This window comes from Sander vitreus, chromosome 15, assembly GCF_031162955.1.
Source record: "Sander vitreus isolate 19-12246 chromosome 15, sanVit1, whole genome shotgun sequence".
Taxonomy (NCBI): domain Eukaryota; kingdom Metazoa; phylum Chordata; class Actinopteri; order Perciformes; family Percidae; genus Sander; species Sander vitreus.
The window spans coordinates 16,358,597-16,379,894 of record NC_135869.1 but is presented as its reverse complement, the minus strand read 5'-3'; the positions used below and the strand labels follow the sequence as shown (position 1 = coordinate 16,379,894).

Below are 21,298 nucleotides of genomic sequence, written 5' to 3'. Positions count from 1 at the left end.
TTGAAAGTTCAAACTAAAAGTTCATGTTTGTTTGACATTTAGAGTGAATGCTGGTCTGTTCAGGACGTTTTTGAGAGCAGAGAGTAGGCACGCGCTCACACTCAGAAGTTTGTTGAGAGGTGTAACTGAGTTAAAGTTTACTCGGATGTTTGAGTTCCCTCTTATTTTCGATTAGCCCCCATCTTTATTTTCCTCTGCAATTTAGCTTCTTTTTTTTTAAGACAAACGCGTAAACTAGCGGTCGGTTGGTTATCAGGGTCTGCTGCTGTCAAACTTTCGTTGACATGGATTCGTTGCACCGACGACGGACGGACTGAAACGTTTGGGAATTACCACCATTCACCAGCGGGTTACGACAAAACGGAGCAATTGCAAATCATTTTTAAACAAGTTGTCATTAATTTCTTTTAGCTAAAGACATGCAGAAGTTCAACTCCGCCGTTACTCACGGCAACACGCTGTCCCGGGACGCGGAGCTCCAGCTGCGGTTAGCTGACACTGGAGGAGACGGGGACGGGAAGGAGAACGGCGGTGGGAAGCATTTTGTTTCTCAACCTGAGGAGGAAACCTCGTTTTGCACCAAGAGGAAGATGCTTGTCGGTTTGGATTTAATATGCCTTTGTGTCGGTAAGAATCTGTGTTTAGTCTAATTATTTTAAATGAATGGTTTTGACCTTAGGGTTGTTGGTGTTTTGTGTTATTACAGCTGACTGCTGTTTAACTAGCCTAAGTAACTCCAATATAAATCCAGCGATGACCACTTTATCATTTTAAAGCTTTGAATTTACAATTATAGGTCTAATTCACTTTGAATACTTTTAAAGGACCCACACACGCAGTGTCAAGACGAGCTTTTAGATCATAGCCTATTCAATCTTTAGGGGTAAGGAGGTTAAACGAAGTTGGCTTTGAGTAGGAAAAACAACATTGCAAGGGGATTTGTTAAAGTTAACGAAGCTGCAAAGCATTTTTCCAGAAGTCAAATGGAAACTGTTCAAACGGTCTGAAAACTTTCAGCTCGTTCCCTTCTGTGCACGTGGGGGCAGGAGGGAGGGGATGGGGGCTCAGCTGGCAGGAGCAGAGTTGTCCCGGGAATTCATCTGTTCCTATGGCAACTCCCAAAGTTCCCCAGAGAAGAACGTGGGAATTGGGGAAAAAAACATGCTTGTGTTCTCGTGCCGAAAGTTAGGCTACCGCTGTTCATTGAGCTCTTTCGCCTCTCTCACTGCAGCAATGGCAGCCACACATAATTTACAATGCTCAGCTGGAACCATTCAATAACATTAATCACCAGTTTTCACAAGGAGAATTAGAAACATCAGTAACAACATGTGGACAACAACTCAGAGGCCACTGACATAACCATAATAAAGGAGTGGTCAAAATAAGTTTCTCTAATAACATTGAAATGACTAATGGATTCCACTTGATAGTGGATTTGAAGACCTAATTTTGACAAGTAGCCTAATAATAGTTTTGTCAGTAATCCATGAATCTTTTTTTTTTTTACATTTTATTGTCTACTTTTAAAATGTTCAAACTAAAGACTTTTTGTGCAAAGAAGAAGTCACTAAACTCAAATATCTTTAACTTATAATAGACGAAAACAAGCTTTCAAATGTTTTGTATTTTTACTTGAATGGCAAACAATATAAAGATTGTCAAATTAATCATAATCAGCACTATCCATCAAATGGACACATAATATCAGAGACCTCTGTGTGATAAGATTTGGTCAAACTGTGTTTTGATAGAGCAGCACAATTGTCATTATGTTAGGTAGGGTTACCACAGTTATAGAAGTTGAGACTTGATTACACATTAACTCATTGTGCCTTTGTAGTTAATACATATAACTGTAATAGTGAGATTGAACTTTCCATTTAGAAGAAAAAGTGTCCAAATCCTATAGTTACATAAATGTGGCAAGACCCAAATTAGGAATTATTTGCAGTAACATGTTCTTAAGTGCCCAAAGAAGAAGTTATTAAGAAATTATATTATTTTCATTAACATGAAGACAGTATTTTAATGGTGTACTGTGGTTTGTTCATGCCAAGCTTGGTATAACATGTGTGTAGTGGTTTAAACTACAGCATTGCATTATATTAAATATTTTCTGGCAAGAATCTAGTGACTGAAGCTGTCAGAGAAATGTAGGGGAGGAAAAAGAACTCTCCTAAATGTTGCAGAAATGTCTGACAAAATGGGAATACTCCAGTAAAATGCCATTACCTCAGAATTGTACTGGACTCCTACAGAACTTAAGTAAAAGTAAAAAAAGTACTGTATTACTTTACTCCTCTGTTCAGTCTAGTTTGGGAAATAGCTGAAATCCTCTGAAAGCATGCCTAAGGACCTGCTCTACTGGACTGTGCTATTCGGTATAGAGTGAGATTGTATAATTTCATCAGTTTTATGTCGTCATCTCACATGACTATGATAGGGAAGCAGATCAGTGTTGTGTGAGTGGTTATTCGGACCAGTTGCAAACACTAGAGAGGCAGAACCCGTCCAGGCAGATTGACAGGTCTCAGCCTCATTGGCAGTTAAAGCATAGGAAGTAAGCCGGCAGACAAAACAACAGTGTGAGTCAGTCAGTTTCATTGCCGTGTTATTCTTAACCCCTGCAGGTATGCTATTAGCTGTTCACGCCGCACACCTCTCAGCAGCTTTGTTTTTGTGTTTAGGAAGTGGCTAGTGACCCAGCATCAGTCAGCACAACGGAGGAAATGGTCTCTCTCAGTTCTCCTCCTAAGAAGCACGGCACTTGCTTTCTCACAAAATTGCGTGCCCCTCTTATCCCCCTCTGACTAGATTAAATCACAGAGTCTGAATCCCTGAGCCTCAAGCTGGTCACAGCTGAGAGGATTTAGAGAGTCAGTTAGTCTTGCGACTTTTGTAAAGTTTAAGGAGTTCACCTTCTTGCTATGGAAGTAACAATTGCAACGGTCTTGTTTGGTTTGATAGGTTGGTACATTTCCATTTTCAATTTATGATTTTTTCAACATTATAAAAGTATAAGGTTTAAGAGGTTGAGATGAAAATGTAGGCTAGTTTTTCTCTGCAGCAAAAACAAAAACAAAACATAAACAGTGCTTTATAGTTTTATCGAGAACAATCAGATCAATAGTTGCAAAACTTCCTGTTAAACATCACATGGTGAATTGTTTGCTACACTATACTGAAATGAGAGAATAATATTTAAAGCTTTAGCTACATAGTGAGGCATCTCCCTTCTATCCCATCTTTGTTGCGAGTCGCACATGTGCAGTAGCTAGGTTCTGCAACGGCTCTGCTACTAGCTAGAAGCTAGCGCTGCTAACGGTTAGGCACCTCGTTCTCAATGGCAAAACACTGCTACAACACACACACATTCACTCTAATCTACAAAAAAAATTGTATAGAACTACTTACATGTCCATCATCTGCAGGTATTCCACGCAAAGTTGGAAGTGCGCCCTCGTTTAGAAGAAGTCTCCCGGCTAATCCTGCCTTGTACTGTCTGTACTTGAGACACAAAATAACACCCCAAATCCCAGAAAAAGTGTTTTTTTCATAATATGGGCACTTTAATAATATAGTTTTATACCATTGCTACTGGGAGAGCTTACCATTAGATGACATGATCTCCGGTTGTTTGACGGCATCCTGCCTGTCTTTGCCCTGTTAACCATCATGTCAGTTATCAATAGAAGCCTGACTTTGACTCATCTGTGGGTATTTGGCAGTAAATGCCATCACTTAGTGGAGATGAATTGGGCTCTTCATTGAGCTAAACCCTCTTATCGCTAACTAACCCAATTTTCCCTTAAAAATGCCATCATCAGATTCCCTCAGACGGTTGACCTGACGGCATTATTCATCCTGTTAAAGGGGCTCATTCACTGTGTAACTGTGGAATTTTACCCTGAAGCATCCCAACCTCATTATGTTATCAGCTGAAGAGGGATTCCACAGTGATCCGAGGTTTTCACAGCCTCTCCATGTGGTTCAGTATTTACTTAATATGTGGCGACATAAAGTTAGTATGCTGCGGCATTATGAATGAACTTTAATCTTTCTGCTGTGGAATGCTGGGATATTGAGGACATTAACCAAGGCTTTGACTCAGGTTACCTGATCATAGTCTTACTCAACACCGGGCTTGCCTAACACTGTTGCACTCCAGTAATAAGGCAGTGTTGTTTATGGCGCTGTTCTGACATGAACGTGATGAATGCTGCACAGAGATGGATTGTTCTGGTTCAGCTCAGTGTCAGTACGTTCCATGTAAGCTGCAGAATGCAAGTGTGTGCTTGTGTGTCTGTTTACATGCATTCCTGGTGGGACTGGGTTTAACCGGGACAGACCTGACAGAATCTGCGCCCTGTGGCTGCATCTAAGATCCAGCGTCCAGCCACCCAGAGGTCAGGAGGTGTCGGGTGTTTGTCATATCAGCAGAGCATGCAGGGACAGGCCTCCCAGCCTGAACTGCTGTTTCCCTCCTGCTGGTCTTTACTCTGTCATCACTCCAATAAAGCCAGTTATTGCCTCTCTTAAGAGTAATTGGGAAATGATTGGAAGTGGCACTTGAAAACCCTATATTAGCTTTTACAGCGTAGAGGAACATTATGATAGCCACTAGGCTTGACCTTCTTGTAAAGGTTAATTGTGAAATAGTTTCATACTTGATATGAACAACATGTTAGGCTGTGGTAAAATAATACAAAAGAGAAAAATGATTCACACTGATGATAAAGAAAGGTGGTAAAAACAAAAGTAATTTCTGGTACTATAGAAAGAGAAAGCTGGAATCAGTTGGTCGCTGTTATGTGCAAGTGTGTGTTTTTGTTCTAGACGTGAAGGAGCATGCCAGGACGAGAGGGCCTGCATGATCTGAATTCTAAAAGTTTATGTCTGCTTTTGCACCCTTCTCTTTTTCTCCTCTTTTCATCAGACAAACTCCATTTTGAGACTGAAGGTGTTTCAGCAAGGTAGCGAGATGTGTGAGTGTGTGTGTGTTTTACGTCTGCGTGTGTGTTTTGGGCGGGTGGCGGATTTATGTTCAAGGATTCCTGGTTCTGTTCTTTTGGCAGAGAAAGCTGCCAAGTGAGTGAGACAGCAAGAAGCCAACACGTCACAGCATGTCAGTGTGAATAGGGCCAGGAATATTAAATTGTCTCCTGTGTGTGTGTGTGTGTGTGTGTGTGTGTGTGTGTGTGTGTGTGTGTGCGCGCATGTTTATGAGTAAAAGTGTGGGCGTTTGTGTGTTTGCATCACCGTGGCTTCTAATATAGGCACCCTACTACAGCTGCCATGTGTGTGCTGTTTGTTGACAAATTTGCCGGTCCTGTTTTGCTGCACGTTTTAGGCCCTGATCAAACACGCTCCGAAGTTATGGAACCCACTGGCTTCACTCTGTGGCAGACAGATGGAGAGCCATTAAAAATGGCTCAGTCAAATCATTAGTCAGTGGAAGAAGTGATTTTGCTTACTCTCTCTCGTTAGTGTACTAATGCATCTCCTTCCCATTTGACAGCAGACGTTCGGGAATCCATTAGCTGCCCCCTTCTTAGACAGACTATATGGGCACATGTATTCTGCTGTCAATGCATCTTCCTTTACCCATCAGCACACCAGAGCCTGTTCAGTTTCCTGGAGGCTGAGGGGCAAGTAAGAGCCTGAATGAGTGAACAGCCCCAGGGTGGGAGAGTAGTTTGAGGCGTGGAAGGGGTTGAGGATTTACAGTAGGGGTCAGATGTCAGACCCAGGGGCGACTGAGGAATCTTATCTACAGCTGTCTATGTCCTATTGAGGAAGTAGCAAGGATATACTGTTCAGACAGCAAATAGCTTCAAATGTACTTTTAATGAGGCAGGCAGCTGAAATCTTCTTCTCGATGACGGTTCTGTAAGTGCCCAGGGTGGGCCATAGGTATTAGCCGTAATGAGTGAACAAAGATGTGTATAGTACACCAATCCTCAGTGCTCATTAGCTAAAATGGGTTTGGAGAGGCTTATCATCGAAGTATCTACCTGAATCTCAATACAGCCTGTTGCCCCACTTTTGTGTTTGTCAGAACTAATGACTCGTCCTCATCTGTCTGTCCCCCCATAAGGAGACTTATGCAGCCCCCCTTGGCGCCATGGCCTCGCTACCCATCATTGGGACCATTTTATCATTGTGTCGCATCTCACCTGCTGGAGCCTTCCCTCCCTTCATCCCCTCAAGCTCTGGTCTGAAGTTGTTCCAACTGCATGTTCCCCCTGCAAACCAAAACAATAACACAACAGCCCCACAGCCCTCAACTCTTGCCATGTACAATACTACCACAATTAGGCTGCTCCATGCCAAATACCTCCCCTGCAGTCTCAACCACAACCCTGTGCTGTTCTCACATTACAGACTGCCAGCCCTCACCCCACTGCGCACACCCTTACCTTCCCACCACAAAAACCACCATAGAGCCCCTTTAAAGTTTCCAAGGTACATACCAGAGTGGCGGGTCCTTTATGTTCCTTTTGAATCAGACAGGCAGACAGACCACTTCAGACCTCACCACTCTTGCCCTGAACTCCAGAGTCAGGCTCCAGGAAGCAGGTCAGTGAAGTGAGAACAGAAGCAGCTGCGGGAAGCATGTCTCCACTGGCCAGCTGTAACAGTAACAGTGAAAGGGGGCAAGCAAGAGCTCTCCTGGTGCACTAGTGGAAGATAAAGCCACATTAAGGCAGTTGAAAATGCCATTGTATGCGGATACATGAAACATATGTCTTAAACTAAAACAAACCTGTGAGCCTGGATCACTTGAATTTGAGAGAACAGCTGACTTTAGCTGAATGTTGGAAGGGGGGGGTATGATAAATGAAAAAGTGGGCATCTACTTAAAGGCGGTCCAGCAGCAGCAGCAGATGCTGATGATAGCAGATGGTTAACAAAGATCCAAGACTGTTTTGGCTCCTTTTTGTTCTTTTACTGATGACTTTTTTGTGCTATCATCAGGGCAGACAAAATAGATAGAGTCTCTCAGAACAATCCAGCCAATTATGGAAAAGAAACATGTGTGTGTCAGTGCAGGGGCCCACCACTAACCCTTATCCCATCTCTCCACTACCTAGATTGGGCCACCAATAGTCTATATCCACGACGTTCCACTTCCGGGATTGCTCCGGTGCGGCCGGAAATTCCACCGGAGGTCCTTTTCCGCCGGATATCCGTTACCTTCCGCTTTCTTTGTGTTGGAATTTTAAACTCCGATCGATTTATGAGCACTATGGTTTACTGCTCCTCAGATCTCTGCAGGGTAAATCTGTCCAATCTGAGCTGCACGACTAAAACGTACACGTTCCACCAAAACAAGTTCCTTCCTGAGGCTATTTTGCAGCTGCAGGTGGCTCCATCCGGAGTTTAGCGCCACTTGAGACGATTTTTCCCATCCCGGAAAGCTGTGTGGACTAGCCAGACCCTCCTCCGCAGCGCTGTGGAGAGAGGTCTGGCAATGCGAGACTAGGCCTCGAAGGATGAACAGGATAAACCACCTTCTATGACACTTGCATACACGCACAGTACTTTAATTAAGTCTGTGGCAGTTCATGGTTGCCAATTATAATCACAGCCTTAGTGTGGATGACTTCACCTCCTGTTCAAGTGTTACCTTCCTGACAGTACAACAGTATCTTTGTGTGTCTTTCTGTGCATGTCTTTCTGTGTTCTTTTGTGTTCATGTGCCTGTGTGATGGCGCATGCATACAGTCTCTACCCGGCCTCCTCTTCAAACAAATACTTTTTTACATCAGGTGAAACATAAAAGACTTGGCTTTTCCCTTAAAGTACATGACTCAAACTGAATAGTGATTAAATGAAAGAACAGATCAAGGCTAGTTAAAGTCATTATTGCACAAATAATTGTACAAGCCCACCCAGCCCAACTGGAGACTGCTATTTATGAGCATGTTAGGCTGGCCGTTACACTGCTTCTTGTAATTCAAATTCTGACACTTCAGGGTTGAGTTCACCAGCTCACAATTTTTTTTTACAAGGTTGACTTGTAGGTAATCAAGCAGCTTAAACTTTTGCTGGGAAATATTGGCACATGCAAGATGGTGAGGGGCCCAGCAAGGGTGGACCACCCCTGAAGGGTGCAGTAGCAAGCTGGGCCGCAGGCCAGGCTCAGCCTAGTCCTAAACTGCAGGCCAAATGGACCAGTGTTGACAGGTCACTGTCCTCCAGTTTTATCAAAGGGCAAATGCAGAACGAGGCCTGCACAGTCAAACATTATTGAGTGTGATGAAGCAGATGGTCATTACTGTGGCTTAGATATAGCTTTAGGCTGAGTGTCATGCTAATCTATGAGGATGCACAGGCTGTTTGTCCAACAGCAGCATCCACAGCAGTTCATTTTAGGTCTGTGATAGTGAGGCTGTTTGCCTCAATGCATGTCTCTAGGATTGTTTGGCTCTTGGTGGTTTATTTGGTTGATTAGTTTTTTTCTAGGAACTAGTGGGTTTGTTGGTGGTTTGTTTGGTTGTCTGTTAGTCTATGCGGCTGTGGGTTTGGTTTGTTTGCATCCTTGTGTGGTTTTTATGTGTGTGAGTCTGTATATGTGTGTTGTGGATATTCTGCTGGTTGACGTGGGGTCGTGTTTACAGAGCGGGTCCCAGCAGAGCCCAGATCTCTGACCCTCACATTCCAGAACCACCACTAATCACCTCCGTCTGCTGTTCTCTGTAGAGAAACCCTTGCCGCATCTCTCTTGGCTCCATCTCTCCAGTTTTCTCTCACCCCAGTATTATCGCCCTCACCCCCATTTGTCAATTTTCGAGGCCTTCTGACCATGCATTTTAGCCTAGTTTTTAGTTAGACCATAAAGCATGTCGATGAATAACTGCCCTATTTTTTTTAGCACTCTGTCTTTAATCACTTTCTCCATAGTTTTTTTTTATTTCTTGCTTTTGGTTGTTGTTGTTCTCCTCTCACAGTGAGCTCATTCTGGGCTGTGGTCATAGATGTGTAAATTAGAACCAGAACAGTTTTTCAGAGGCACATATCCCCTCTGCTCTCATTCCTCCTCTTTTCTTCCCTCCCTCCTTCTCTTCTTTCCCCCCTTCTTTCTGTATGTCCCTTTTGACTATTTGAAAGCATTCCTGCTTTGAGTCTCAGGCCCAACGAGCAGCACATTTTGGCCTGGCTGTGTGAGCCGACCCACTCCTCCGCCTCCTTTTGGGTCCCCTCGCAGGTCTTCCTGGCCTGGCTCTCTTTTGAGCATGTCTTGGCCAGGTGCAGATGTTCACTCACAGCTGCCTGACAGATGATGTGAGGGTCTCTGGAGTGTTTTCATGTCTTGTTGGGAAAACTGTTTTAATGTAGTTGTAAAGCCTAGAGGTTGACTGTGACACAGGAGCTTTTAATTTGTATAGGATTGTACAAATACTGAATAGCGTTCCAAGTGTTTCTAGCACTATCAATTTGTTTTTTTATTAATTGTACACAGCACTGAGAATTTGTGATACAACTGAGATTGAGGTGTATTTTATTTTATTCAGAAGCTTTGCAAATAGCTTTGCCACAGTGGAGCGATTTTTGGTTCATGGCCATTAGTGCAGAGTCTGTCCATGGACTTCCTGCAATAATGGGAAAACAACACAAGCCATCAGCACTGGCAGGTCTAAGGTTTTAAAATATGCTGCAATCTGGCTCAGCACTTCATGGTTTCCATTATACCTCCGTATGTATTGAAAATGATCCCTTAAAAAGTCCATGCTCTTACTGTAACCGCAGAGTGTTGAGTCCTTAATGGAGAATCTGTCCATTACCTCTCTGCAAGTGCAGCAAAATATTGATTATTGAGAGAGGACTGTCCATATTGTGGAATATGATGAGGCCACAGAGAGAGTATGTTAATGGATGGTATAGAAAGCAAAAAATGTCTCTATTTGACACAGAATTGACCTGATTACACACACAGGCAGAATAAATGTTCAATGCTGTACTTTATGTTGCAACATTTGAGCACACAAAGGACACCCCAAAATATCAAATCAAAAACCCATTCTGATATACTCACATAGTATGAACACATAGCCTACTCACACACATCCACACCCACTCAATTTGAACCAGAGAGAAACCAGAACATAGCTCTGCAGGTCTCCACCAAGGTATGATACACACAGATAAGAGGATTACGATTAGGAGATTAAGAGATGGCTGTGCATTTTATGCAGGCGGCAGAAGGGAACCAGGAAACCCTCATACAGGTATTCCTTTTTAAATTAACAATAATCCATTATAATAAATTCCTCTGTCTAAAAAAACAGATAGCACCTGTATGTGACCTGTATGTGACCTGTGTGTGTTGCATGAGGTACATTTATGTAATTTATGTAGGTATGTGTGAGGAAAGGCCTGTAGACGTGGCGACTGGAGATGAGCGAGAGATCGGGGTCAGATGAGAGGTGTCTCCTATCTCTCTTTCTCTCTTTGTTGACGTCACAGCCTCCGCTATCTGCCTGCAACGTGTTTCCCTTCCTCACTTTCTTACTAAGGCCCCTCTTACATTAAATAGAAGTGGCCTGGCTTGTATCTGTGTTTTGTCTTTCTGTTAGGGCAACATGACTTTGAGTACAGAGGTCACTACTACACACGTATGACTACAGTATAACATTCTTAATCAGCTGTACTGTCACACAGCTTGTAAGAGTTGCCTCCTCATGTGTTTTCTGTGCTGATAGCCTCAAGCCTATAGATCATTTCCTTGTTATCCTTTATCAGTTCAGTGAGGCTGAACGAGTGGTATGGCTGTATGGTTGGGATAACAAACACACAAAATAATACAACTAAAACAAAGCCAATGTGGACAAATCTTAATAGTTAACTATAGTAGGTTAGGTATTCATTTCCTGGCCTTTGTCAGTTAGTAATTGTTGATTTACCATGCTTAAAGACATCTTTGTGTGCCATTGTTTGAGTGTGTATTTGTTGTTCCTTTTGGCCTGATTTTGAGTTTGTGTCTTGTGCACTACACAGTCACGTAGTCTGAAAGATTCCCTGGCAAGAGCAGAGTTTTGGCCTGGGTGCGTTCCAGCCAACCAGCAGGCCTTGGATGACAGGAAGAGGCACAGAGGTTAATGATTAGTCCCATGTTCTCGCTGCATTCCATGGGGTGACAAGGGGACATGGGATACGGGACAGAGAAATAGAGCAGGCCGGGCAGGCTCTTACAGGGCTATTGGTTATTAGTTTGAAGCACACAATTAAAGCTGTGCTGCTCAGCTCCCGGTCCTGAGAATACAAACACACCTTCTCCCTTTTTGTCATCATTAAAATGTTGCACAACTTTTACTCAATGAACTTTCCCCATCAGGTTTGTTTGCTGAAGCGTGCCAGACCTTGACTCACTTTCACCTGAAACAGAGTTCTTATAATACATGACCAGCCAGGAAACAAAGTGAACACACATTTTGTTAATGTAAGATTAAGTACAGGTTAAGTATAGATGGATCTAAAAGTCATTGCTTTCCACTGGAACAAAGCTTCATTGTTAAACAATACCTTGCTCTTCATACAGTGGGTTTATTGTCCTCTTTTGGCACACTGAAATGTTCTGTGTAACACGCCTTCTCATCTTCTTCCTCCTTTCTCATCTTAATTCTCCACTGCAATGCCCATCTCCCCATCTGTCTGCCTTTCTGTGTCTGTCATCTCCCCTTCTCCCTGCTCCTCTGATTGAAGCAGCTATGTGTGGAATGCTTGATTCCCCAGGAATCTGGAAATCATGTCACCAGATGACTGATGTTCTTTAAAGCTGCTCCCATCCTGGTCCTGTGAGACAGGAGAAGGCCACCTTTATGTTAGCTGACTGTACCAACTATCTCTGTATCTTTCCTCTGTCTCTGTGATCATTGTTGCACTGACCACATGCTCAGAGACATTCATCAAGCCATCTTTTGTTTTTTGTCTGCCTACCCTCCATTTTCTCTCCCACATCTCAACAGCCTCGATCCCATTCTTTGCGTGTGAGTTGAAGGCAGTGACTCCATACAGACGAGGCTTCTTCTGTGGAGACTCCTCCATCACCTATCCTTACCTGGAGAGAGAGGCCATCCCTGACAGCCTGCTCATTGCTGGTGGTATAGCCATCACTGGCCTAACAGTAAGACAATAATAGATGTGGCACAGTGAGTTAAAGTTGTCATCACTTTAATATGGTGTCTTTGAGCATGTGTTTGTTTTAAGACTAAAACAAATAAACCTTTCCATTGTTTGTGCAGCTGTACTGTATGTAACCAGTTTCTCTTGTCTTATTTCCATCTCAGATTGCACTGGGTGAATGCTACCGGGTGCGTTTCCGAGGTGTACACTCGCGGGCTTTTGTCCGAAACTGCTATGTGTCGTGCCTGTATAAGGAGCTGGGAAGCTTCCTGTTTGGTTGCTGTGTGGGTCAGTCACTCACCAATATGGCCAAGCTAAGTGTGGGACGCCTGCGACCCAACTTCCTGTCTGTCTGTAACATCACCTATGCGTCCATCAACTGCACTCCGGGCAGCTACATTTCCCAGGTCACCTGCAGGCAGCCTAATCAGAAGATGGTGGAGGAAGCAAGGTGTGTGGTGTGTGCGCATGTGTGTTTTTGCTCAGAAATATTTGGTTTGTTTATTAAGGGTGGGGTACACAATCGCGAGTCATGCAGTTAATGTGTAACATTTGGCATGTTTTATTGATCTTCTCCTTCAGGAAGTCTTTTTTCTCCGGCCATGCTTCCTTCGCAATGTACACCATGCTCTACTTGGCAGTAAGTCACATCTGCTTTTGAATACACACACACAAACACATCTGGAATGTGACCTGGATGTCACATTTACCAGAGCTTGTATTGTGTAATTACAATATTTGGTACTGTGTTTAAAATGTTGGGGGAATATTATGTATTATGAATAACTGTTTCAGTTAGTAGAGACAAAACCAATCCAGAGAGGCCAAGAACACTGTGTGCAACTATTAACTAGATAAGCTAATTAAACATGCACAAACATGTACACATGTGCTGCTAAATATATTCACATTTCCTGATCGTGAGGGAGGAGATCTTTGAGAGCAGCAATTCTCCAAAGGCATCCTGCTCCAAGCTGAAAGAGCTGGTGAGACAGAGAGGAGGGGGAGGGGGGGGGAGTTAGAGAATGAGGAAGAATGTTTTTCCACAGGGAACATGAATAGATGAAGAGGCTACACAGACAGAGGAGGCCTTGTTGTGGGTCTCATTTAGAGGAGGGGGTGGAGGGCTGAATATGCCTGCTGAGAGATCGACAGGCTTCTTTCAGCAAGAGACACCCTCTCTCCCCCCCCATCTCTTCATCTTTCTCTCACACTGCACTGCCCAGTAGTCATGGGTGCATTGTGGGATAGAAACAACAGTTAGAAAGAGACAAAAGCACATTATTAACCATAAAATGTCCACATTCCTCACGTATTCCCCCTTATTAACCCTTAAATCATAGTTTAAGGTGACTTAAATATATCGTGTATAGCTAAAATGAATGAAATGAAGTGAGGATGTTGCTGTTCAAAATTAAAGAGAGGAGAAAAGAAATCACTGCCTCCACTATTTGCACTTGTACACTATAGAAGTCCAAATGAAAGCAGCTTCTCTATGACCAGAAAGAGACAGGGATGAGTAGGGGGAGACTGAATAAGAGGAATAAAGGGTAAATTACTACGGGGAAGAAGTGGTGTGAGAAAAACAAGGGCACATCTCACTGTGTTGTTTTTCCACACATACTGTACACTGCAGGCCCAAACTCACAGCACAGCCTTGCATGCAAGTTTGCTGCTAGCAGACTGTAGACAACCTGGAGAGACCTGTAGCTACATGCCACCCAGACCGTGGCCAGCTGTGCTGGTGTTTGAGGCAGGAACAGTGACACCTGCTCTGAGTTGCGATAGGAGAAGGAGAGAAGGACCGGCCTCACCGCAGGAATGTAGGCCACATGCTCCCCAGTGGTTGACGGGTCCAGACAGACCTCGGGCCTCCACATAAAACTACCCCTGCATCTGCATCGCGCTCGCCCTGTGACCCCGTTTTTTACCAACACAAACATCCATTCTGCAGTGCTGAAGCAGGAGATGAGGATGAACAAAAGGAGGAAATGGGGTTCAGATAGTGTTAATGGACTTGTGCCAAGCTTCTCTTTCCCCTCTGGGTAGCAGACTGATTGGATGTCCATGTTTCACTTTAAGGTCTTTGTCTGTGTTTTTAGAACTTAAATTATGAGACGTAATTATCAGTTTATGTTTGCGGGGCATACATTAACACATGCATGCATTCCCTTTTCTGAAGTAATTATATAGTCAGTAACAATATAATAACAATGTTTATCTTCTTTCTTGCAGTTCTACCTGCAGGCGCGGTTGTCGTGGCGAGGAGCTCGGCTGTTGCGCCCACTAATACAGTTCCTCTTAGTGATGATCGCCATCTACACTGGCCTGAGCCGCATCTCCGACTACCGTCACCATCCCAGTGACGTCATCACAGGCTTCATCCAAGGAGGACTCACTGCATACTGGGTGGTATGTCGAAAATCACTGTTGTCTAAATAGTCTAGAATAACAGTTATCTCTGTCTTCACAGGATTTGTTTCTCTCTGCTCTCTGTTAAATGAGTTAGCTTAAACAATAGGCTCTCTCCCTCATTTTCATCACTCTGATCTCTCATGGTGTTTATAAACAGTGAATGATTGACAGCGTGTGTGGTCTGTGTATATTTCCTGACATGTTTTGTGTCTGTGCCTGCAGGCCTTCTACATCTCCTCCATGTTTAAGCCCTGCGCCCATCCAGACCTGTCTCCCACGTGCATGTCCCTGGAGAGTCCACTGTCCAGCCAGCAAACTGTCTGTTAGCAGGCACATGCAATCGTCCAGGAATCAGAAGATAAGAGAAGATGGACTACAGAAAGACAGGGAGAATGTCAGATAGCACAGGCGAGGAGCAGAGATAATTTTTTTTTAAAGAAAGTGAATCATTCTAAGAGAAGGATATGATTAAAGAGTACAATCTAACACACACTTGCTCTTTGGGGCATATTGATACACATTTACACAGTAATCTAATATTTTCACACACACACACACACACACACACACACACACACACACACACGTGAAATACAAGAAGCACATTTGACTGTCCAGTCAAACCCGTCCAGTGAAAAGAACTGCATAGTAATATTACAGATATTTTTTTATATATGAAAAAAAAATAAAAATGTCTATTTTTCAAGAGGATTTGTTAGAAGCTGCTAATGTTGATTCTGTTTTCTTCTGAGATGGAGGCATTTGGTCAGTGCAGTTAGTTAGCTTTCAAAGCAGAACTTGTCACTCTTTGGTCTTGGGTGAGAAAGGAGAAAACTCCAGCCTCCTCTTTGTTTTTGATCTTCTGCTCAGCTTGAAAAACATCATCCAGCAGCTGTGAACTGAGACCTTTAGACCTCTGATGTAAGTACAGCTCTGTACCAAGTAATAAGGAACAAGCACTGGCTTCAACTTCAACCATCTTTACCTTCTGATGTGCTACTGCTTTAATCAGACAGACAAGAAAAAATAACAGTATTTGAGCTGTAATACAACATTATCTTTCTTTTTGTGTAACCAAGGTAGTGGTGTGGAGGAATCTGACCAGGTAACTTTCCTTCCACCACGACTACCACATTTCTGTACTAACCACTTTGACTGTGTCTCAGAGGTGGAGGTTTGACTGAATTTTGTAACCTTTGACCTTTGCCCCCGGACTCCAATCTCTGAGCTGCACCTTGATTTATGCCACTCTGACAGGAGAGCCGATATGGCTGCAACCCCAGCGGCCCTCCTGTGCATCTTTATTAATAGCACTTGAACGTACATAATGGAACCTTTTAATTATAATCAATATGATATATTTTATCACAAGTTTGAATAATCAGTGTTTATTTTGTCAAACTCATACACTATATTTGTTTTTGTTTTTCTTTACATGATAATTATTCAAATTGAATGTAAATAGCTATGTCATTTTATGAACCACACAGAATTTCATAAGTATTAGTTCCAGTTTTGGACAGTTTTTACATGTTTAATAAGTGTTTGTATTTACGTTTGTGTCAATCAGGTACGGAGAGTTACTATTGTATCTGTTGTAACTACTAGACTGAGCCACAGATATTATCAGAAAGCTATATTTTTTGTGTTTCCAGTTATTGTTATATGTTTTGTCTGTGAATGCCAGAAAGGCCGAAATAACCACTGTACTCAAAAAACCAAACCAATAAAATGAATGTTGAATGTGTTTAACTTCTTCTGTCCTCTCTTATTTTTAGTGTTAGCAAAATGAAAAGTAATGCACTCTGATGCCCACCAGACACTTAATGTCACAATATTTATGTCATCTCGGTTGTCTCTGGCTGCTCACACACAGCAGAGTTGGTAAAGTAAGCCATTTAGCCATTTATAAATTAGTCAGCATACAGCTATTCTTTTTTTTTTAGGAAATCTGGGCTGAAACAGAACGTAAACTCTGTGTTGTTTGGAGGCTTCCACTCCAGTGCTCTCCTAGTTTCTTTCAATGCAGCTCTTCCAGCCCCCGCCCCCCCCTTCACACCCTTCCTCGTCTTGCCCCTTCCCTGCTCTCAGTCCTTTTTGAGTGCAGTGGAGCATGATGGGCTGTTTCAGGGGGTTATGCTACCATGGAGATGCTAGCCAGATACAGGCCGGGGCATCTGAGGCAGTTTCTTTCATTTCTTTATTTCTCTCTTAGATCCACTTCAATGCTGAGGGAGGAGAATAAAAAGCAGCCCAGATCAAAGAAGGTAAAGACAAAGAGGGAGAGCTTAAGTAATGAGTTTGTGCATGAGTTTGTGCATAATGCTGAGGTAAGGGGGACAGACGAGCAGGAAAACTGGTCCAGTAATGAAGGGAAGGAGTAATGGAGCAGTTGGCAGAACTGATGGGGCGGTAGATATAGGAGCAAGAGGGTGATGGGCGTGGGGTGTCAGGGTGGGAAGGAATGTGATCGCAGTTTTCAGGCCTGTTTTGTTTCATAATACTGTCACTAAGGAGACGTTTCATTCCTGAGCAACGTATATGCCTGTGCTTGCGTGACAGGTTCTTGTCTACCTGTGTCTGCTGCACTCCTTATTATTGTGTTTAGGTGTATGACTGAGCTGAGCGAGAGATATGTTGCTCCACTGAGCTGAGCTTACACACCCTGTCAAACATGACATCTCGTTTACACTGGGACTGGTGTCCTCCTCACTAACCCTTTGGCCCTGATAGAAATGAATAGGGTCGACAAGCAGAGGCGCATTCTGTATGTTCAGATTACTGAGGTCCAGGCAGAAGGGCCTCACTATTTACACTGATGTGACTGTGCACACGGTAGGAACAGTAGCCTGGCACTGTGGTCATTTAGAATGGGGGGTATTTGAACTCTTATCTCAACAGGTGAAAGCCATTACTGTCCACATGCTTCACTGTAGATGATAACTAAACCCACTTTCTCCCACTTCCTCATACTTAACTTTGGAGAATTCCTTGATAAGATTATGATTTTTGTGAAATTGGACAGGTGCAAAAATAGCAGGGCGGATGCTCGGGAGTGCTGATCCAAATCGGTACACAGATAAGTGTAAGGCAAGTAGCTTACCTGCGTATCTCTTCATGACTACGGAAAGGACACTTGTATCACACGTTTGTTGTTCTGACATTGATCATCAAGGCATTTGCAGCTGAGCCAAATTCCATTTGCGAAACTCTGCCCCCGTTTGAAGTGTTAAAATACTGTAGTCCTTTTGATGGAGATGTAAAACATACCTCTTCCCACAGTCATCACAAAATTGACCCTATCTTTGTTTACCACCAAGTAAAAGCTGCTTAAGGATGAGAATTGATTCAACTGTGAAGAGGAAAAGAAATTTCCTTGCAAATGAGTTTTTGTTAAGTAAGAGCTTTTTTGCTGAGGGTCTCCAAGGCATTACAGACGTAGTCTCTGGAACTCTGTTGGCCTCTTATCCAGCTGTAGTCCAATTCTTAATAGAATTAAAAAGGATTAATGAGCTCTTTAGTATGCTCAAGTTCAGGCTTGCTCCCCCAGCCTGAACTGCTATGCATATTTCTGAATCTCCCATAGTAATTGCTCAGTAAATACGCTAGCTGCAGCCATTAGGGCTGCACTTGGGTCTGTGAAAGGCATTAGTTTGCATGTTCCTGGTTAGATAAATCTTCTTGCGTCCCCGTTCTTCTCTCTCTGCTCTTCAGGGATTAGAATGTTTCAATAAGCTAGGTTGGCTCATTGAATAAGAAGAGATCAACCCCCAAAGACTGATGTACAACGAACTGACAGGAACTACAGGTGGATAGCAAGGCCACAATCACTGCCAAATGTGGGAACCTTGTTGTGTGTTTGTGCATTTCCTCACATACAGTACACAACAGTAAATACATACCTGATTAATCAGTCCTGCACATATGGTATGTACAGATGAGATAGTAAACATACAATCTGATGAGGACAGTGTCATTGTGCTATCTGATGATGATAGTATCACTGAGGCTGCATTGTATTTTTAAGTATTAAAGCTTACATTAATTGCTATTGAGTTGTAGAAAGAGACAGAACGAGAAACTGACATTTGAGTCAGTCACTGTGAACATGTATGAAAGTGTTATGAAATACCTACCTGGAAGAGTTATTCTCTGACATAGCTCTGTTACAAGATAACAGTAGCATTCATTTATAGAACACGCTTTTCTAAAGAATCTACTTTTTTGTCAGCTTTTTAAAAGAACAGTCAACATTGTTATGACTGCTCAGGCCTGATCATTTCATTGGGAGAATTTATTAATTATTTTAATTCTATATATTTTGAAGTTTGTTGAAAAGCACCCATGTCTCTCGCTGACGATCTTTTCTCACTAGCCTTACAGCTAGCAGCAAATCGAGCAGAAAACAAGCCACTATTTTCCATGTTAGAGGTCATATTATTGTCTTTACAATGGTAAGGTGTTACGAAAGTACAATACAATGGAAAAGGTTACCTGATAAGACCTGGCGCCACAATGTGTGGTGTGTTTATTTTAGTTTCAAGCTGAATATTTTAGAGTAGGGTGACCTTAGCTACCTGCAGCGTTTCTTTGTTGAGCATGAGGTATTTTTTAGTCAATGATCCGGCTCTTCATCTTCACCTGTAAACACAATACACAACACATTGAAAAAGTATTTCCAGGCACAAGGACAAAACTGACAGATTTGACCTAGAATCATAACAATTGAGTTAGACTTTGACATAACATTCTTCAATAAAACAAGCTTATCTACCAGAACCGAGACAAGACACGTTGTCGATAAAGATACCAAACCACTTTGTATATATATTTATATTTATTTGTTCAACATATATTTATGTTTTGCGGGCTGAAGGATGAAAGATGTCTAGTGTGTGTTTGTGTTCATGTTTGCTCCATAACCTGCAGGGTGCTGACGGCAGACTGGAATGCAAAAACAAGATCTGGAGAATAAAAACAATAGTTAGGACCCGTGAGGTGTCAGTGACGACTGCAGTGGAGAGGTGGGAGGACGATCCTGGGTTCCAAGGTCAACAGGCTAAGCCTCCCGCCGCAACACACACACACACACACACACACACACACACACACACACACACACACATTCACGTGTAGTGGTAATTGTATTGTTACCCGATTCTTCCATACGATTTTTGATCACCTACTACTGCCTACTTTCAGCTACAAAAAACATTCAAATATCAAAATGTTCAGCTCTTTAAGGATATTTGTGCTTGTATTAAACTTTTCTCCACCATTTATAGTTTTCTTTTTACAGAGCAATCTTTAAATCCTCTTCAGGCTTCTTCCACTTCTAAATGCTACTGCTCCCACATTCTTTCACGTACAGTCGTCAGTTCAAACTTTAAACTATTCACAAAAACTTCAACTATTAGAAAATGATTCAGTTTTTTGATATTTTTTTTACAGTTTTTGTGTTATCACTGTTTAGGTTTAGTGCTTCTTTAGGCTTTTTCTGCATTTTTAAGGGCTGCTCAGTGTGTTTGATGTTACAGCTACAGTGCAGAGGAGAGAGAACATTGCCCTAAAACTTTCTTTAACTTGCTCTCACAGCCACAATTCCTACTTCTCATACAACACTTAATACGTCAAAACGTTTTTTAAACATACATACTATGACTTTTTTTATCAGTTTTTTTCGACATACTACAGCATATATACTTTGACTTTTTTCGACATGCCATACTATGACTTTTGAATGCCTTTTTTTCGACTTACTATGCTATTACTGTTTTAAACATAAATTATTCGGTGGTACACTGGCGGAAGGGATACCACTGCTGCCAACAGGCAAACAGCAAGTAGCCACTGCAGAATCTTACCGAGGTTCGATACTATACTTTGATATACTATTACTGTTTTCAACATAGATTATTTCATGGTACGCTGGTGCAGTGGTTACCAATGCTGCCAACATGCAACCAGCAAGTAGTCACTGCAGACTCTCACCCTGGTTCGACACACAGTCCTTGCTTGCCCTTTTCATGACATTTTTTCAACATACTACACTTTGACTTTTTCCCCATAACATACTATGACTTTTTAATGGCTTTTTTGACTTACTATGTTATTACTGTTTTCAACATAAATCCTTTGAGTGGAACAATGGTGCAGAGGTTATCACTGCTGCCAACATATGAGAAACTGTTGCAGGTTCAATACCCAGTCCTGGGGCTGTCCCTTTTCATGACGTTTTTTACGACATACAATACTATGACTTTTTTTTTACATAAAACACTTTGACTTTTTAATGGCTTTTTTTCAACATATTATACTATGATTTTGTTATCACTTTTTTCGACATATTATACTATGACTTTTTTCAACATACATACTATGACTTCTTTATCACTTTTTTCGACATGCTATACTATGACTTTTTCTGACATACTATACCATGACTTTATTACTTTTTTCGACATATTATACTATGATTTTATTATCACTTTCTTCAATATACTATACATTGACTTTTTTATCACTTTTTTTGACATACTATAACATGACATTGTTATCACTTTTTTTGACATACTGTACGTACATAAACTATGACTTTTAATATGTACTATACTATGATTTTTTAAACATTCTATTCTTTGACTTTTTTCGACATACTATACTATGACTTTTTAATTACTTTTTTGCGACATACTATGCTATTACTGTTTTCAATGTAAACTTAGCGGTGGCACACTGGCGCAGAGGTTATCGC

At 42.2% G+C, this 21,298-nt stretch overlaps 1 protein-coding gene across 1 annotated transcript; it reads left to right on the top strand.

Moving 5' to 3' along the window:
* Positions 1-38: 38 nt before the first annotated feature.
* On the top strand, positions 39-16,291 carry ppap2d (phosphatidic acid phosphatase type 2D). Its single transcript, XM_078269150.1, has 6 exons — positions 39-627; positions 11,973-12,130; positions 12,294-12,580; positions 12,712-12,769; positions 14,365-14,541; positions 14,767-16,291. Exons 1-6 carry the CDS (start codon positions 420-422, stop codon positions 14,869-14,871), a joined length of 993 nt encoding a protein of 330 aa, XP_078125276.1. The 5' UTR covers positions 39-419; the 3' UTR covers positions 14,872-16,291.
* The last annotated feature ends 5,007 nt before the right edge of the window (positions 16,292-21,298 follow it).